Below are 20,692 nucleotides of genomic sequence, written 5' to 3' on the forward strand. Positions count from 1 at the left end.
ATTCAACAAGGAAGACAAGGAAGGAGAATACATAGCAAGAGACTATTAGAAGAAAACTCCCCCAACAAACCCAAGGCCCCACATCATGCAACCTACATGAGAGAAGAAATCTGCCAAAGCCGGAAGACCCAAGAATTGGGGAGGTCTCAGTGAAAACAAAAGAGCAAAGGAGAGACAGGAGCTGTGCAGGAAAATGGCTGAAGAGCTGCAGTTATTTAGCTTAAAGGAAAAGGTCTCAGGGAAGATGTAAAGTCTTAATTCTATAAAGTAATAGGGTGTAGGCAGAAAGAAAAAGGCAAGGGGTTTTGTTTCTTTGCTTTTAACTAAACACAGTTAAGGACTGTCTCAATGGCAGCAAACATTTGATTAGGAGTTTGTAAGATGCTTTCTGACTGTAACAGCACTGAAACCCTGGTGGGGGGTCGGGGTGGGGTGGGCGCTGGTAATAAAACTCTGAAACCTTTACTAGAAAAGAGGTATTTCTCTGGACTGTAAGAGATTACTTCCTGTCTGAATATAAGATATGATGCAGAAGATGTGAAGAAGACCCAGGCTTGGCACAGCAGGGGATGAGGGGCTCCTCCCTGCTCTTTCTGTGTAAAATGGTGATGGGACACAATCCCTTCTTCTTGGGAAGCTCACTGCAGGGTCACAGAAAATGAGCGCGAGAAATCTAAGGTATTCAGCAAGTTGTAGATCTTTTCTCAAAAAGTGCTCATGTAATTAAGTACAATCTTTAGCCCTTTCTTCTTATGTTCACTATAACTTTGCCCAAACATCAAACCAAAGCCACTCAAACCCATTCGCTGAAGATTTGGGTCATGAACATCAACAACCTCACCCCCAAATAACTCCACACTAAGAAACTAAATTGAAGTTTTCTTTTTTCCTGCATCTAGAACATTATTCTCTTAGAAAAGTTGTCTTTGATACTGGGTTTGACTGTAAGAGATAATAATGCATCTTGGTAAATCAAAGTGTTTCCTTTTAAGAGAAATAGGTGACCCCCTCATAAAATCCCAACCACTTGTCTGTGTAATAGTCAGTGGGCTTGGATGTAGCTCAGTTGGTAGTACGCTTGCCTAGCATGCAGGAAGCCCTGGGGTCAATTTCCAGCCTCATAAGCATGTGCGGTGACAAATGCCTGTAATCTGAGCACTGAGGAGGTAGAGGCAGGTAGATCAAAATTTCAGTTATTTCAGCTATAGGGTGAGTTCAAAGGCCAGCTGAGATTACGAGGCACTGCCTATATAAATAAATACATAAAATACAATGCTATTGAGATCAATGAGCTGTACTTGTATACTTCTCAGAGTAAAGATCTTTCTCAGGATGGACCTGCAGAACTGAAGGCAGCCATGTCTGTTCCCATTGTAGCTTAGTTCCCATTTTCCAACATTAACTACTTGTTTAGAGTCTTCCTCTTAGGAAGAAATAGTTTTGATCACAAGCAGCTAATCTGATGGTCTAAGTCACAGCAAAGCCTGTTTCTAGGGTGGCCATCTAGAAAGCCTAATGATGAAGGCAGGAGGTTGCAGCTAGAAGGGTTAAGTGGAAGTGAAGAAAGAATTCAAAGTAAGCAATGAAAAACAGATTCTTCTATATCAGCAGCAGAATTCAAACTGAAATAGTATTAAGTGTCTCTCGTAGCTTAATGGTTCTGGCAGAGGTGCTTTGCTTGCTGGCTAGCTTGTGGCAAAGGAAATAATTGCAGAAAAGATAGTACAGATGAGATCAAAAGAAACCCGTGTACCTTCTCTGCACACCAAACTTGCGAGTTTCACATCTTGATGGATCTGAGGGCCATTAAAGTCATAAAAAAACAAAAACAACTCAAGTCCCTAAATTAACAGGCTCAATATGAAATGTCTTAAATCCAACAGAAAACTGTCCCCATTGCCCACTCCTTACCGCCCGGTGATGCCCTCCCCCTCCCAACCCTCAATTGTAAAGTCTGATGAAACAACTCTAGTTTTACACAAGGGAAAGCCAGGACTAGGCAAGAACGCATCTCTCCCACTTTCCCCAGAGGTCACCAGATGCTGCTTCAGACTGCAGTTTTAATAGGGCTGAAAGGATGGAGTGTAAAGTCAGGTCTGTGGAGGGGATCGGAATGGGCTTATGTTAACTCATTAAAAGAACAATTAATCTTAAATTAGTGAAAATGTTGATCCCAAGGAACCTAAAAGCCATTCGTTTTTATGGTGCTAATTGGATATAAAAGCATGCACGCATTACCCATACCCATGGTCAGAGTGAAGAAGTCACCTCCCACCCATCTGCAGCTGGTACCTTTTCAAGTAAGTTGACGTGTAAGTGGAAGGAGCGATTGTCTGTGGGGTTTCACTTCCCTTTGCTTCATCCCTCCACAGCTGCCTGGTATGGGAGCCACTCCTTACTAGATTAACAGCTGACTCTCTGTAGAGGCAAGAAAGAACACCAACAACATAGTGATTCCCACACCAATCTGGACTATATAAAGAAAGAAAAGCCAAACGGAAAACTAACACGCTAAAGAAACAGGCACATTTTTCAAGTGATCCTGGTTTGTTTGTTTTTTTCTTATACTACTGTTGGCTTTCTTCTATCGACATTAAAGCCATCTCATCCCACTAGGAACCAAATTCTACTTCACACCAAACAGCCTCACTCCTTTGTGATGAGGACTCCCTCATGACACTCATTTAAAAAGCACTTGCACTGATGTCCAGTTGCAGGCTGCAAAGGAGCTAATGAGGTTTCTACAGAGGGAAAAAGATAGGGAGACTGCTGGTACCTCCTTAGCACTACAGTACTAAGATGTCTGAAGGGCCTGTCATAGTTTTTACACTCACAATCAAGAACTTGGGGTCTTTGCTGCAGAGTCTGTAGGCCTGGAGCAATTCTTCATGGGTTTTAATGTTTACTGAATCACCTAAGAAATTCTGCTAAAATTCAGATTCTGATTCAGCATTGTTGGGCTGCATGCCTTCGGAGAAAGGGTCCAGTTTGAGTATGCCTTGAAATGTAGCAGTATTTTTAAATCTCCATTACTCATCTAATTGATGAGGAAGGCATTAACTTTACTTCCTTATTAATTAGAAGCTGGTCATTTCAAGTAAACAATCTATTCAGTGCTTACTGTGTGGTATACAGTACACCAGGCATGGCTGGGTGGCTTGGGAAACAAAACAGACAGACTGCTTTTACAGAGTCTGCTGGGTATTAAAGCTAACTCACACTTGGAAGGGTCAGGGCCCTACAGACAGACGGTAGCTGGAGTTATAATTTAAAGGGTAAAGAACTGGTGTGTGTGTATTCCAAGCAGAAGGACAAGCACTCCATAAGCTCCTGAGGACATCTGTGGGAAAGGCAGAAGAATAATAGCCAGCTCGCCATGACCCAAGGGCTGAAAGAAATCATCTCTGGCATGTGTTGTGATTACCTGTTCTCCTTTTCTTCAATGTCACTTGTGCTGCTGAGCCTCCGGGGTACTAGCATACTGAAATAGCTTTTGTTTTCTCTTTCCTATAAAATAAAAAAAGTAAAATGCAAGAAAGGTTCAATACTGACACAGCATAAAACACCTCTGGTAAAAAAAAAAAAAAAGCAGGACCCTGCTAGGCATAGTGGCATACTTGCAATCCCAGACCTCGAGAGTAAAAGCAGAAAGATTTCCATTCAGAGCCAGACAGGGCTACAACACTGAGGCTTTACCTTAAATCTCAAGAAGCCCCTACTTGAGGACAGAAAGTGGAAAGGGGAATAGTCACACATTCTCATATCCGACTCATCTTTAATTTGATTTCAAGTAGTATTAAAAAAAAAGTTAGCTTTTTTATTCCTACCTTTCCTTCAGCAATATTCTATACGAAGGGAAATAACTCTCAAGAGGGAAGTCAGAATATTTCAGTGAAGAGAACAGCACAGCTTATACAAAGGGCAGCCCTGAGGGAGTGAGGGTCTGAGGAGCCAGAGCCCTGAGGGGAGTGAGGGTCTGAGGAGCCAGAGCCCTGAGGAGAGTGAGGGTCTGAGGAGCCAGAGCCCTGAGGGGAGTGAGGGTCTGAGGAGCCACAGCCCTGAGGGGAGTGAGGGTCTGAGGAGCCACAGCCCTGAGTGGAATGAGGGGTCTGAGGAGCCACAGCTCTGAGGGGAGTGAGGGTCTGAGGAGCCACAGCCCTGAGTGAAGTGAGGGGTCTGAGGAGCCACAGCTCTGAGGGGAGTGAGGGTCTGAGGAGCCACAGCCCTGAGTGGAGTGAGGGGCCTGAGGAGCCACAACCCTGAGGGGAGTGAGGGGTCTGAGGAGTCTTAGCCCTGAGGGGAGTGAGGGGTCTGAGGAGCCACAGCCCTGAGGGGAGTGAGGGGTCTGAGGAGCCACAGCCCTGAGTGGAGTGAGGGGCCTGAGGAGCCACAACCCTGAGGGGAGTAAGGGGTCTGAGGAGCCACAGCCCTGAGGGGAGTGAGGGGTCTGAGGAGCCTTAGCCCTGAGGGGAATGAGGGGGTCTGAGGAGCCTTAGCCCTGAGGGGAGTGAGGGGTCTGAGGAGCCACAGCCCAGCCCTGAGGGGAGTGAGGGTCTGAGGAGCCACAGCAGCTCTGTGTAATGCCCTGCATGCAATGGTCTCATTTCATCTCCAGCTATTTTTTCCTTGAAATGAAATTTCCTTGGGGAAACATAAGACAGATATCATGCAGCTCATCCAAGTTGTTCCAGAAAAGCAAGGCGGTAAGAGAACTATGATAACAAGACAAGAACATTGAGTAAGCCCAATAAAATCTAGAACCAAATTCTTCTTTGATTAATATGATGGTGAACTGTTTGTGGTCAGCCTAATCATATATTTATAAATAAAAATCACAGGTTAAATTTTTCTACCAGGCAGGGTATGGTAGTATACACCTGGAATTCCAGCTTGTAGAAGGCTGATCCTACATAGCAAGATCCAGGCCAACCTGTCTTAATTGTTAACAAAGAATCAACAAGCTACTAAGTGCTGATTTGCCCAGCTGCATTAAAGTTCAAAGTTCAACTCAACTTTTCTTTGAAACATCAAAAGAGTAGGTGTCCCTGGTACTGATTCAGAAGAACCTTTTGGGCCATGCACAATTTTTCTCAGTCATTGTTTTGTTCTGGGGGGGGGGTCGGGCATAAGAAAATAAGAAAAGACATAAGAACATAAGAAAAGCCGAAAGGAAAGCTATCTATTTTGGCTAGCAACTAAATAACTGCTTGGTGAAACTATTAGAGTGACCAGACCAACCCCTTTTTTTAAAGACACCAAATACATTATACCAAAATACCTCCTTTTGTAATGAGGAATTACTTTTGTTCTCTACTTAAAAAAATCTTCACAGTCTGTACTTCAAAACTTGAGGACTAGCAAAAACATTTCCATTTGTTGTCATGACTGAATTTCCAGGGCAGCACACTGCCTTGGCATCCCCTGCACGGCCCTCCCCTCCCCCACTGCACCTTATCTTTGTCATCCAGCAAAGCAGAGATCCGAGGGCTTGAGGAGGACCGGTAGATGGAAGAACCTCGATCCCTAAGGGCCTCCCTGGAATTGGCCACTTCACTCAGCATATTGTGGCTACCAGTTTTTCTGAGCCCCAGTCTCCAGGAAGAGGGAGATTCATCTTTAGGCTCTTCTGCCTTGTTGAAAAGACTGGACAGCTATGGGGGAAGAAAAAGATGGGGGAGAAAGTTCTGGTGATCGAGCCAGTCTGCTCCACCCTCCTTTCTCTTTCCCTACTTGATCAAGTTCACGGAGCAGCCTGGGCTGTACTAGAACAGACCCCTGGCAGGCTTGCTGTCCTTGTGCCCACTCCACTTGGCAGATGTTAGATGCTCCCAAGGGCTCTTTCTTCAGAAGCCAGCAATGGACTCCAAACCTTAGTGCTTCTTCCCACAGACCTGCTCTGAGAAAGGAAGGAGCCCTTTTGCTGGCCTTGTGATCCCGCACTGTCTCGGAGCACCAGGAGACTCTCCTCTGGGGACTCATTTTCTCTTGACGTGCTCGGCCCCTGAAAACAAGCTACTTTTCCTCTCTGTCTTAATGTGCTCATCTGTAAAACTGTGATAATGAGCTTAATTCTCCCCTCTGACACAGTCTGGAGAAACTGGATGAACTAATGAATAAATACATATGAAGGCCATGCTCTTTCATGTGATGAACTAAGTATTTCCTCTTATTGAAACATATTTCTTCTTCTCACACAATATAATATGATTATAGTTTCCCTCTGTCTCCTTGCAGTTCCTCCTGACCCCACTCCCATCTGGATCCCCTCCCTTTTTATCTCTCATAGTAAAAAACAAAAAACAAAACAAAAACAAAACAAAACAAGTCAGGCTCCTAAGTGCTAATCATGAAGTATAATATAATAACAAAAACTAACATATTGGAATTGGACAAAACAAACAATCAGAAGAAAAAGACCCAAGGATAAGGTATAAGAAGCAGATCTCACACTTAGGAATCCCATAAAAACACTACACTGGTATAATATACACGAAAAGTCTGGTTCAGACCAGTGCATGCTGCCTCAGTCTCTGTAAGTTCATATGAGCTTCGACCATGCTGATTTAAAAAAGCCTTGATTTCTTGGTGTCCTCCACCCTCTCTGGCTCTTACAATGTCTCTGCCTCCTCTTCCACAGGGTCCCCTGAGCCCTGCGGGGAGGAGTCTGAGGGAGACATTCCATTTAGGGCTGAATGTCCCAAGTTCTCTCAAGTGATGAGTTAATATTAAGTTAATACTAATGGTGACGTCACAAAATTCTAACTACAATATTAAGAAAATAATCTATTTGCTATTAAGAAGCAATTATTTCATTGAACAAGAAATTTTAAAAGATAAAATCTTCAGGTGTAAGAAGGTCACCATATTTCTTATTCTGCCTAGAAAGAGTATCTTTCAAAGAGATCACTAGCTCACACCACCACAATTTCACTAATAATAAATTTTAATATCAAAAAAGGAAGTGTCAGTTGGGCATGGTGACACATGCCTATAATTTTAGCATTTAGAACGTAAAGGTTTGGGGAGGTGGAAAGATGGTGGTTAAGAGCCCTGGCTGCTCTTCCAGAGGACCCAGGTTCAATCCCCAGCACCCACATGGCAGCTCACAGCCGTCTCTAACTCCAGTCCCAGGGGAATTGACACCAGTGCACATGAAATAAAATATTAAAAAAAAAGAGAGAGAGAGAGAGAGAAGAAGAAGGTAAAGGTTGGTAGATTGAGGTCATGCTCAGCTACATAAGCTTGGGCCAGCATGGCCTATGGCTATAGAAGACCCTGTCTCAAAACCACAGAAAAGGAAAAGAAAGTTTCCAGTGGGATACAGCTCAGGGGTGATATGCTTGTCTAGCATGTTCAAGATTCTACATTCTAGTGTCAGCACTAAAACAAAACAACAACAAAAAACACTGCATGAACAATTTTCCATTGTCTTTATATAAAGCAGGGAAACAGGCTACAAATATGGTTCAGTGGTAGAGTGCTTGCTTAGTATATACAAGGTATATACGTACAAGGCTCGATTCTGCAAAAACAGAGAAACACAGCAGGGAAACATCATAGGCTAGGATTAGTCAGAAACCAGATTAGGGTCTTTAGGGTATAACTGGTCCTTCATATGCCAGGAAACAGTCCCTTTCCTGGGGTCTAGGACCTTTATTAAAAAAAAAAACCCTGGATCTTACTTCCAAACCCAGGTCATCTTTGCACTAAAATAAGCCAGTCATCTCCATCCACCTTCCACTAAGATTTCCTCTTGCCTCCAGTCATCTGGATATACACACTTATGAGCCCCTTCCTTTGTACAAGCCACTGTGACTCCACTGGGAATCCTTCCTCCTTTCCCAGTAATAATATTTTAGCAAAATAGAGGAAGTATGTGTGTCCGTATGTCTTAAGTTGGTATTGTTCTTTTATAAGAAGTAGGAAGTGCAGTCACACCTAGTAATGCCAGCATCTGAGGAGGCTGCACGGTGAGCAAGGACGGCACTCTACCTGAAGCCTAGCTAATGCGTCAATGATGCGTCTAAAAATAAAGGAGGCCTGGCATGCTTTGTTTCATTTCCACTAAGGAGACCAACAAAAACCTCTAAGGCCAGAGAGATTTCCTTCCCAGTTGTCTGCTCCAAATACCTCAGACCTCTCTGCCAGAGGCCTACAGCTTCTGAGAAGCCATATAAAGTTGATCCTTCGTCTCCCTCCCTTGCCCATCACACAGGGCAACAACCTTACTCATAAGACTAAAGTTTTCATGAGAAGTAGAAAAAGGAATTGCCATAAAAACAGTTTTGGATGCTCTGGCCTTAGAGGTTTTTGTTGATCTCCTTAGTGGAAATGAAACAAAGCATGCCAGGCCTCCTTTATTTTTAGACGCATCATTGACTCATTAGCTAGGCTTCAGGTAGAGTGCCGTCCTTGCTCACCGTGCAGCCTCCTCAGATGCTGGCATTACTAGGTGTGACTGCACTTCCTACTTCTTATAAAAGAACAATACCAACTTAAGACATACAGACACACACGTGTCTTCTAGCTAGTCTACTTTGTACACAGTTATCTTTGTTTTCAATATGAAGAAAACAGGTAAAACACAGAATCTTTTTGGTCTCAGGATATTTTCATCCTGTTATTAAAACACCTTTGTAAAGGTATTGTTAGGTACTGGTTTTCAAGGACGTGAGGGGCAATGTTATGGACAGAATTTTTGTGTCTCTTCCTCTAAAATTCATACTGAAGCCTTAGGTATCAGGACTGCATCTGCAGCCTGAGCCTCTGAGGAAGTGACAAAGAATGAAGTCAACAGGGTAGCTGGCCCTTCTCAGAGGGCGACAATGGTGCTCTTTCTACATGTTAAGCTACAGGAGAAGGCGGCATCACCAACACAGGAAGATAGCCTTTGTGAGGAACTGGACTGCCTAGCTCATTGTTCTGGGAACTCTCCAGCCTCCAGAACTGTAAGAAGCTAATTTCTATTTTTAAAGTCACAGTTTATAGTAATTTGGTGTAAGAGCCTAATACAGACAAGAATGTACTCCTACTGTTTTACAAGAATGAGTCTTTGAGGCCTTTGTGCGATACTGTAATACAGTGAAATATAACCTCAAATCAATTCCCAAGTACTCACTCTCCTAGCTGAAGAGGCAGAGAAGGTGTTCTGAGCTGGGGCTGGGATCTGCTCCATGATCCGACTCTTGATTTCAGAGTTGGAATGGTTGACAGTGGCTTCTGGCTTTTTATCTGTTATTGAAGACAAGAGATGCAACAAGGATAAAGATGAAAACCTTATCTTAGTGTGTATAAATCTTTTTCTACTAAGAAAAAAGTTTTGCCATTATCAAAGCAGATTATTAGGACCATGGTCTGTCTGGTCTCATAGTAGAACAAATTCTAGCAACTACATGTAGAAAAAAATAAATTGAAGGATATCCTTATATTGGTAGGCTCAAACTTCCAATAAAAACTGTCTCTACATCAATGCATGTGTATAGTTATATTGTAAAAATTCATTGTTATAAAAAAATCTGTTCAGTTTTGTAGGGAACTTGGCTGAGAAATAAATGCACATGAAACGCACACAGAAAATGCACATGCTAGACTTTGCTTTCTAGGTAATTACAATAAAAAAGAAACAAGACACATTATAATCAAACACAAGATGATATATTGATTCAGATCAACAGGTGCTGTAAATTTTTATTATGTTTTATTTTTTTTTTGTTTTTTTTGAGACAGGGTTTCTCTGTATAGCCCTGGCTGTCCTGGAACTCACTCTGTAGACCAGGCTGGCCTCTAACTCAGAAATCCGCCTGCCTCTGCCTCCCAAGTGCTGGAATTAAAGGCGTGCGCCACCACCCCCGGCTTGTAAATTTTAAAGAGGGGCAAAGCCTCTGAGGAAGAAAGTAAGAAAGCTACTCCATCAGCTGGGGCTCTCTACAAAAGCTCCAGAGAAAGCTGTCAGACAGACTGATGGATGGTTGGATGGATGGACAGATGGGGAATGCTGACTCAGAGATCAGTCACACATCCACTGGTTAGTAACTGACTGGCCTAATTTGAGTAGTGAGAATTCTTAGGGCTGCAATAGAATCTAACAGTAGAAAGGATTTCAAACAATAGAGATTAAGCTGCAGAACTTTAGTCATAGAACTCACATAACCAGGAGTGGCCCCGCCCTGCAAGGTCATCAATCTGGCTGCATTAATAACTAGCACAGTGCCTGTACCTAGCAGCTATGATTCAGGGATTTATACTCTGAAAACAGATACAGAAATACATGGATCCTCTGTTAATTATAAGCTACATCCAACTGTGTGATAGTAAGTTACATATCATATTTAAAGCTCTATTCACTAATTAATCAGAGATTTTAATTTTTACCTAAAGATAATTTTTATGAAGATTAAAAATAGCATTTTAAAACTCCATAGCTCATTGGCTATTGTAAGCTTCTTTATGTTATTAGTTCTATTGTTTGGTAGTTATTATAATGACCACAGCATTTTTACAGTACTAAGCTCCAAGAAATCTAGTGTATTAGCCAAATGAAATAGATTGTTACAGTACTGGCTTGCGATGCATCACGAATCCCTGAACCTGTAGACTCAGATAGTGCTTTCTTCACACCACGTCTGGGCTTGGGCAGGTGACTTGCTCTGGCCTCTAAAACATTAGCCTCTGAAACAACTATTTTCAGAATCTAGCTGCCACGTGAAGAAATAGGGACAGGCCAAACAACAGAAACATGAGCAAGGTCATCTAAGACCAACTCTTCCTCTATACTTTACAACTTCAACTTCCTTTACAAGTTGAAGGCACAAACATGAAGAAGCATACCACTGCCTTAAGAAAGAGACAAGCTATCCAGCTGGTCCCTTCCCCAATTACCAAGCCATAGAATGGAGTTCACAAAGAATCTTTGGGTTTTTCTTTTTTTTAACTCCCTGTCCCTCACTGAGTCAGTCTTTTGTAGCTCAGTGTGACATCACAACAGCTATGTAGCTGAGGGTGACTTTGAACTTCTGATCCTCCGACTTGTACCTTCCAAAGGCTAGAATTACAGCTGTGTGTCAGCAGGTCAGGTTTTATGAAGTGTTGGGGATCTAACCCAGGGCCGTGAATAAGCTAGGCAATCACTCTACCAACTGAGCCATATCCTAGCTCGGCAGTTACTGTTTTAAACTATTAAGTTTTAGGTGGCTTATTATGAAACAATAGAGAATCAATACACAAAATATCTAAGTCAGACTAAAAAGGAAAGAGAGAAAACAGATTTTCTAATTAAAATGCTCATTCACATTAATAATATTAATGTGTAAGATACATGAAAACTATAATTTTTATGAAATTGTATCCGTGGAGCTTTAAAAAATGGAGGAAATGCAGTCAACATATATTTGTTTAGTATCCACTCATGAGATAAGCTACTTCAGGAAAGGCTTTGGTAAAACCCACTCTGTGCACCGGCTAATGTGTAAGGCCCACCTCCACAGAGAAGGCGTACAGCACTCAGGGAGATAGAGAGGACACAGAAGAATGTTCAAACCCATCCAAAGCTTATCCACAGGACAGCAGAAGGGGTGAGGAAAAGAACATAAGAATAGCTTGAATATTAAGTAGCATGAGAAAACTAACATAAAAGAATTTCAAACAAATAGCTACTAAAATCAACAGAGGGGGAACATGTAATCTCTACGGTAATGTGACAGAAGCTGATCTGAGTTGAGCTCTGAGACACCAGCAAAGAACTGAGAAATGAGCGGAGGAGCCTGCTGGAGCGGCTTGGCTTCTGCTCCCACCGGCCACTGGAACTGCTCTCTAGGATAACCAGTGATTTCCTAACTGCTGCATGACCCCTGCCTGCTCCTGTCTCACTACTGCTCATCGCTGCTGGCTTCTCTGAGGCAGAAATGCATGTCCTCTTGGTCATGCGTCTTTGTCTCCTTCACTAACATCACCTCAATCTCTAAACGCAGAATGCCATCTCTCTTTCTTCTACAATCTTCGGGAGCCTCATAGTTCTGTACTGTTTTTAATTATTATTACTTTTTTATGTGTAAGTGTTTGGCCTGCATATGCATGTGTATCACACGCCCACCTGATGACCACAGAATTCTCTGAAACCAGAGTTACAGACAGTTGTGAGCTGCTGCCATGGAGGCTGGGGACTGAATTTGGATCCTCTTCAAGAGCAGCAAGTGTTCTTAACTGCTGAGCCATCTCTCCAGCCCCTCTTTTCTACAGTCTTACCTTTCACTTCTTATACAGACTTTCCACTGTCCCTTTCTGCTGTGCGGAGTTCCACACTCAGTGAGCAGTGCCACTGGCTAGCTCTAAAACCCACTTCATCTAACACTGTACAATGTCAATATCTCATTCTAAAAAAGGAGTATTAAGGATATATGCCCCAAGGTATGGTTGTGGGGATTAAATAAAATCGCTGAAGTGTATTGCAAAGTAAAAAGCACTATGCAGATATAAAGTTGTACTATAATTCCCAGAATGAGTCATAATCTTACCTACTAGTCACTACCACTGACTGCATTAACTTCTCTCACACGACCTGTATTTTATTACACAGTGCTTTCCATTCCCCTACTAGGTATAGTCAACGAAACCACTTAATGAATACAGATGGTTGTCATATGCTGAAACCTGGAGTAAAATAACAAATGCAGTATTCACAGGAAAACTGTTAAGTACTAGAACAAAACTAAGTGCACCGTGCTACAGAGAAATGGAGTAAAAAGCCCAGGGTAGGAAAATACAGAAAGTATCTGTATTACTTACTTGTCTCCTAACAAAAGGCCTGACAAAGCAACTTAAAGAAGGTGGTGTTGTGGCTTACACTTCAGGCATATACAGTCCATCATGGAAGGAAGGAAACCCAACCTACGGAACAGGGCCACCCAAACTTAGGGTGCATCTTCCCACCTCAACTATAACCTCCTCTAGAAAGTCCTTCACAGGCACGACCTGTGAACCTGAGAAATCTGCCTCCCAAGTGCTCCTAGACCCCATCGAGTTGACAAGAACAAGCATCCTGGGTGTAGATGTGGGTGCTGGAGACTCAGTCCCCACTTACTATATATACACACACGCACTAAAAGGAGAACAGACCCTGGGACCTCTGCCTCACCGATGGGTATGTACTGACACACTCAGAATTTGGTGGCACTCTCAAGAGATAATAGGATGTGAGCAGGGCACTGGGAGTATATTGTCTCTAACCCTTTTCTGTCTCTCTCTGCTTTCAGGCTGTTATGCCAGGAGCAGTTCTGGTTGACCACACCCATCCCATCCCATGATATTCTTTAACCACAGTTCTGAAACACGGAGGCACTTGATTGTAGACTGAAACCTTGAAACCATGAGCCAAAATAAACCTTCCCTCCCCTTACTGAGTTCCTCTCAGGTACTTGCCACTGTAATGAGGATAGTTAATACAGGCTCCAGTTGTTTTAACTTTCTGTACCAGAAAAACACTTCAATCTTCTAGACCCTACACTTTCTAAAAGAATTCACCAAGCAAGTATTTATGATGGTGTGAAGTGAATTCAAAGGTACAGATAAACATTCATAGCCAGGAATGCTGAGGTCATACCTGAGAAAATCAAGCAATCCAGCTGAGCTACAATATGCCCTTGCCTATTCAGAGCATTGGGAATGTCTGTTGGAGACAGACTATTGGAAGCCTTGAAGCCTAGGCTACAGGGTTAGAACTTACTCTGCAGACAAAGACAGAATGAGGGAGCTGGCCATAGAAGATATCTGAACAGAAGTGTACTTTAATCATGAGGGTATTGTCAATAGTTTATTCCAATAGCAGTATGGGCATGGTCTGCATACTAGTTTTATGTAAACCTGACACAAACTAAGAGGTTTGAGATGAGAGAACCTCAATTAAGAAAATGTCCCCAGCCAGGCAGTGGTATATTACATACCTTTAATCCTAGCACTTGGGAGGCAGATGAAGGCTATGTCTGTGAGTTCAAGGCCAGCCTGGTCTACAAAGTGAGCTCCAGGACAGCCAGGGCTACACAGAGCAACACTGTTTCAGGAAGAAAATAAAAGGAGGGGGAGGAAGGAAGAAGGAGAAGGAGGGAGAGGAGGAGAAGAAAGAAGAAGAAAGAGAGGTAGTAGGGGACAGGGAGAGGGAAAGCGGAGGAGGGAGAGGGGGAGGACGAGGGGGAGGGGGAGAGAGAGAGAGGAGGGAGAGGGGGAAGGGAGAAAATGTTTCCCTAAGATGAGGCTATAGGCAAGCCTCCTGTACAAACCTGTTGTGAATTGTCGTAATTAGTGATTGATGGGGAGGGCCCAGCTCATTGGGAGTGGCACCACCCCCTGCCCTGACTTCCTTCTGTGATGGATATGGATGTAGAAGCGTAGTCAAATAAACCTTCTCCTTCTCAGCTTGCTTTTGGTGGTGGTATTTAGGAATAAGACAGAGGCAGGAGTGTGAATCAGGAAGCAAAAGCATCAGTCTGAGTAGCTTCCTCCCATTTTCCTATTACTACAGTGGCTAACGAGAAGATGAAGCACAGAGAAAGCCTAAATATGAATGCCAGACAGGGCGTAAAATCCTCAGTAAATAACACAAATAACAAAAAACACACATTTCTAACTTTTGGTGGATGTAATACCAGCATTTCCAGAACAAGCCACAAATGATCAATAATTAATATATATATATATTTTGTTTTTGTATTTTTTTTATTTTAAGAAACTATAGAAATGGATAAACAGTCAACAGCACTGACTGCTCTTCCAGAAAACCTGGGTTCCACTTCTAGCATCCACATGGCACTCACAACCATCTGTAACTCCAGTTCCAAGAGATCTGAGACTGTCTTCTGGCTCTACAGGTACTGCATGCATGTGGTGCACAGACATGCATGCAAAACACCATAGGCATAAAAATAAAAAAATACTTAAATGGAAACCTAAGGCTCCATGAATATAAAGTCAATTCACTTTTACTGAAAACTTACCTGATGCCTGCCTACTCTAAAACTCTTTCTTTGGTGACAGTCAGATTATTAATTTTGGTGAGCTTCAGATTAAGACATGAAAAGGGCAGTGTTTGCCCAAGATTGAGAGAACTACGAGCAAAGTCGAACAACTGAGATACAGCTTCAGCTCTTCAACCTACCACAAACTGAGAATGGCTGGAAGCAAAAACCATGACCTAGACTTTTTTCTTTTTCAGATCTGTTTTCTTACATTTTCATCATTCCTAAGCAGTAGAGTATAGCAATTATTTACATTGTACCAGGTAACATAAATAAGCAACAGAAAGATAGTTTGAAGTACACAGGTTCTACATAAACACTGTGCATATGTGTGTGTATATACACACACATATACATATATGCACATATACACACATTCATATGTATACGAATGAGAGACTTGTACATCCAAAGATGTTGGTTATCTCCTGAGACAACCTCCCATGGACATGAAGGATAAATGCATATATTATTCATGAGAATAATAAAATAATAAAAGTAAGTCTGATTTGTTCTTTCATTAATTCCCTCACTCAGAAACTGAAGAAGCTTTACAAAATAAAAAAATTAAGATTCAGTTTAGAGAAGCAAAAATCACATAATAACTAAATGCAAATTTTTACCAGTGTATTGAAAATATTAACGCCCTATTAGCCCCATGTATCTCAGCATACTGGCTTGTTGGCATCTATCAATCTAAAGGCAGGACAACTGATTGCTTCATGCAAGAATTCTCCATGTACCTTACCATATGGCTGTGTCAGAACTGGCAGGTATATTTTAACTGAGCTCAAGGCTTTTATAAGCATATTGTCATTAGCGTCGATTCAATTTCTTAGAAACTACTTCAAGCTCTTTCTGGAACCCTGAGAGGCAGGCCACATGCAGGACCTCTGCCTTACTTACCTGCCTCCTTCTCAGTCTCTGATTCAGAAACTTCATCTTCCCCTTCCTCCTCCTCTGAGCTGGAGCTGCTGGACTCTTTGTTTTCTTCCTCTGTGTCTTGGGACTTCGGGATCTCTTCTTCATAAAGCATCTTCTCTTTGCTAAATTAAAAGTGCAATTTGAAAGCAATTCAGAAATGATACAAACCATTTAAGTTTGCTGACAGCCAGATATAATAAAGGGAACAAATCTATAAATCTGTATGTAGAAGCAACAGTAAAAATAGGAAGATCCTTCTTATCTCTGTGTGCTGTTCTCTTGGACCTTGGCTTTTCTACAGTCTAAGGCTTATTACTGACTTTACAGCATGACTCAAGGAGACTGTCTATTCAACACAGAGTTAGAAGAGAACCATGACTGACAAGGAGAAGATGGAAGTAGGGCAGATAAATGTTTTGAAAATCATTACACAAGCCTTCACTGAGTTCTATTCCATCCCACAGACCTTGCTAGGGACTGAAATAATGGTCAACAATGAGACAAATTCTGAGCTGAGGAAACCCTGTATAATCAGGGAAGCAGGCAGGACTAAGAACCCCTGGGCAAGGCTAGAAGAGATACTGTTGCCAGTACAATCTCTCAGTGTAAGGCATATTCATTCATCCTCAGGGTCCCAGCTCAGTGCCACCTCCCCCGTCCACAAACATTCCCATACTTTGAAGATCATTTGACTGAAATGAAACACAGAATCATTTTAATATAAAAATTCTCAACATGTGCAGGCGCGCGCGCACACACACACACACACACACACACACACAAACAGCATCAAGTGCATCTCATTCCTTGCATGCAAGTAAGCTTGTATCTTACTTCTTAAAGAGTCCACTCTGAAACTTGCTATTCAGGTCTGACTCGATGAGCTTATTCCGTGTCTCCTTTTCACTTCGAAGCTGGAAATTGAGAAAGTAGAGAGAAAGGGGGAAAAGTTGACAATTTGTGAAAAATCAGTAGTATTGAGAAGTCTCAAACAGGTACTATCATTCTGAAAAAAACAAAAAATGAAAAATAAGACATAAACCAAAGAGGGAAAAGGGAATAATAAAAAAAAAAAAGTAACAGAAGAAAATTCTTGTCTAAAGTAGAAGAGGAAACTATGCCACTGGAGATTCAAGAAAATTATTCTTTCAAAATCCCAAACCAAACCTTAATACAAAGAAAAAAAGCCCAGTGTATGAGGGTAAAGAGCCATAAGCAACCTGGGAAGAATGCTTTATGATTCATATAGCACAGTAATTTAGCAATCATTCTAAAGAAATCACAGACTGTTAACCGGGCATGGTAGCGCACACCTTTAATCCCAGCACTTGGGAGGCAGAGGCAGGCGGATTTCTGTGTTCAAGGCCAGCCTGCCTGGTCTACAAAGTGAGTTCCAGGACAGCCAGGGCTACACAGAGAAACCCTGTCTCGAAAAGCCAAAAAAAAAAAAGAAAGAAAGAAAAGAAAAGAAAAGAAGAAAAGAAAAGAAAAGAAAAGAAAAGAAAAGAAAAGAAAAGAAAAGAAAAGAAGAGAAAAGAAAAGAAAAGAAAAGAAGAGAAAAAAAAGAAATCATAGCCACCATATGGAACTAAGCCCTTAGGGAAAGATGGTCTGGTACTTAGTTGTATACTCTAGACAAAATATACTAATGTCTGAAGGGGGCGGTTCTGATGCTAAGGTCTTGTTCCCCAATTGGTTCTTGATTTGTCAGTAAAGAAAGCCAGGAGCCCACTAACAAGCCTCTGACTCTCAGGAATTTGTCAAAAGGTTGATGAAGCCTCCTGAGGTTCCACACACCAGGTTATGAACTGGTTCGCGTAGGTCTGAACTGATTACATACATGTCATAAATTAACCACAGCTTCATTTGACCCCAGGTCTTAAGTCTGTTGACAATTTCAGCATGACTGAATAGCTTATTTTATTTTATTTTGCTTTGGAAATTGGCTTGGTTCTCTTTAGAGTTAGTGTAAACATGCCATGTAATAAATGATTAACAGAATTATTGCTATCTTAGATGTATGTATAGTAAAGTCAATACACACATTTATATAATTTCTTCAAAATCTTATACCTAATTTGATGTTTCTAAAAACTGCACATGTAAGTCATGTGTATAACATGCTAAAGTACTTTAACTGTGATCTTAAAACTGAATAAAATATTTAATAAAAATTTGAAGTATTTTAAAGATTAAAAAAAGAAAGAAAGAAAGCCAGGAGCCAATTGCTGGGCAGAAGGTACACACAGGACTTTAAGGGGTCCCAGGAAGAAAAGGCAGATGCAAGGAAGGAGACAGAGTCTTTCTGTCATGCTTTGGAGGAAGAAGAACACAGCATGGGGCCTGGGGTCTCCATTATAGGGCAGGGGGTGGCAAAGGATGTTTGGCAGGGACTAGGTGGGACTAGCCACTTAAGTTTAGGGCAAGTGGAGAGACAGAGACAATAAATTGGTAAGGACACACTTTTTCAGGCGGAAGACAGTAACACCCAGCAATTGTGCCTAGAAGGCAAGGTGTAAAGTAACACACTGTGTGTGTGTGGGGGGGGATGTGTGTGTGTGTGTGTGTGTGTGTGTATGTGTGGGGTGTGTTTGTGTGGTGTATGTGTGTGGTGTGTGTGTGGGGGGGTGTATGTGTGTGGGGTGTGTGTGTGTGTTATCCATGGGTTCAGGGAAGCTGGGTGAGGACTCGTAGTACGGTCATCTCCCAGAGCTAAAGGTGAGTAGAGCAAATGGGAAGCCGGGAGGAAGCTGGTAGAGCAGCCAACCCAGGAGCACAAGGCAGTGGCATAGAACTACATGTAACATATCCTAAAGTATGTAGAACACAGAGACAAACACTGTCCCCTTTAGAATAGCAAGGTTTGTGGGGAAGCTGGGCCTGGGTGTGCAGGCCATCACACTGGCTACTAGGAAGGCTCAGGCAGAAAGACTGTAAATTCAGACTAGCCTGGGCTAAGGAATGAAATCAATGGTTGAGGGGAGATATCATTTATGTCTAAAACCCAATTATGTTAGTTAAAGGGCATGTATGTTTGCAATTTTTATGTGAGTCTAAAAATGACTTCAGATAATAAGATTTTACAAAAACACAAAAACTTAACTGTGCAAAGTGGGGCGCTAACCTAAGGAAAGCTGATGCTGCTAACAGTGGTGTTAACACTGCCTTTGTATTGTGCTACCATGCAAGTGATCCTGAATACTGAGCAGAGAAAACAGGAACCGCACATTGTTCATCTGAAGTTCATGCATACAGCTTTCTAACTGAGCCTAAAATAACAAGAATCACTGCTTCAACAGTCAGTCATGATACAAACACCCCTCATTAGAGACCTTGATCTGTGTCTCACCAGGCACATAGTTCTGAATCGAAACCCACGCTATTTCCTACAGTCATCCTAAATGTCAGTTCCCACGCCTACATGCGAATGCGGAGAAAAGGGAAACCAGTGTTGTTGGTTTTTTTCTTGCCTACACTAATTTTATTCCCCTGTCCAATTACTGGCAGAAAATGTGAGTGGGTCAACTCTTTACCTGTGCACCTGTTAGATTTCCATTCACATATGTAGCTCTTCTGCAGAGTACCAGGCAGAAAGGCAGAGAAAAGCAATTAAGGTTTTAAAGTAAGGAGGAAAGAGAAGAGGACTAAATTCTGGATGTTTTCTCAATCTGACGTATGTATGAACCACTACTAACCAAGTACTGCCCAACACCATGTGACAGATTTGCAGTATTACCTTAAGAAAGACATACAGTGGGGCTTTGGTGATGCATACCTTTAATCCCAGCACTTGAAGGCAGAGGCAGGTGGATCTCTGAGTTCAAGGCCAGCCTGGTCTACAGAGTGAGCTCCAGGACAGCCATGGCTATTACACAGAGAAACCTTGGAAAGAAAGAAAGAAAGAAAGAAAGAAAGAAAGAAAGAAAGAAAGAAAGAAAGAAAGAGAGAGAGAGAGAGAGAGAGAGAGAGAGAGAGAGAGAGAGAGAGAGAGAGAGAGAGAGAGAGAGAAAGGAAGGAAGGAAGGAAGGAAGGAAGGAAGGAAGGAAGGAAGGAAGGAAGGAAGGAAGGAAGGAAGGAAGGAAGGAAGGAAGGTCGGTCCTCTCTGTAATGGACTGTAACTGCCTAAAGACTTTTTTATATAGCCTTTTACAATATGGTTTTTCAAACATGCCGTTTATAGTTCCTGAAGGGAACGACATCTGTGAAATGTAGATACATCCAGCTCAACCCTGAACAAATGACGCTGAAGCAGGGGGCCGAGACCCCCAGTCACTGCTAACTTCCAGGAAACTCTGAAAGCATCGTCCAGACTTACCACATCTTGCTTCTTCTGAAGCATCTCCAAGTGCTCCACGAGACCTTCATCAGCCACATCAAATGGCGTCTGGCCCTAGCAGAACACAGGGGCACCATGACAGATAGAAAACAGAAGCGGCAGTCATGTGACTTTTTCAGGGTCTATTCTCTGTTTACTTACTGACTTTTATTCCTGCAATATAAGCTGAATCTCCTTTATCTGAAATGCTTAGGACCAGAAAGAAGTGCTTTGATTTTAGAATATATGCACACACACACACACACACACACACACACACACACACACACACACACACACACCACACACACACACACAGAGATATATATACATAGTAATCTTGAGACTAAGTGTAAACATAAAATTTACTTTTTTCACATATATTGTACAAATAGAGCCCAATGATGATTTCTTACCGTATTTTAAATAATTTTGTGTTTTCATGGCCTGG

At 42.1% G+C, this 20,692-nt stretch overlaps 1 protein-coding gene across 8 annotated transcripts in view; it reads right to left on the bottom strand.

The window, feature by feature from the left end:
* The window catches only part of Ppp1r12b (protein phosphatase 1, regulatory subunit 12B), a 201,306-nt gene that overhangs the window by 115,857 nt on the left and 64,757 nt on the right, over positions 1-20,692 (bottom strand). For 7 of the 8 annotated variants that reach the window (XM_017321279.2, XM_006529707.4, XM_017321277.2 and 4 more), the window contains 7 exons: positions 20,242-20,316; positions 16,761-16,840; positions 15,909-16,048; positions 9,119-9,231; positions 5,451-5,651; positions 3,425-3,507; positions 2,293-2,418 (listed from right to left, as the gene is read on the bottom strand). In XM_017321279.2, coding sequence (XP_017176768.1) covers positions 2,293-2,418; positions 3,425-3,507; positions 5,451-5,651; positions 9,119-9,231; positions 15,909-16,048; positions 16,761-16,840; positions 20,242-20,316 — 818 coding nt within the window. Of the gene's footprint in view, positions 1-1,753; positions 1,797-2,292; positions 2,419-3,424; positions 3,508-5,450; positions 5,652-9,118; positions 9,232-15,908; positions 16,049-16,760; positions 16,841-20,241; positions 20,317-20,692 lie in introns of all 8 variants that reach the window. The other variant, XR_387177.4, reaches the window with a different exon arrangement.

The sequence above is a fragment of the Mus musculus genome, chromosome 1 (assembly GCF_000001635.26).
Source record: "Mus musculus strain C57BL/6J chromosome 1, GRCm38.p6 C57BL/6J".
NCBI classification, from domain to species: Eukaryota; Metazoa; Chordata; class Mammalia; order Rodentia; family Muridae; genus Mus; species Mus musculus.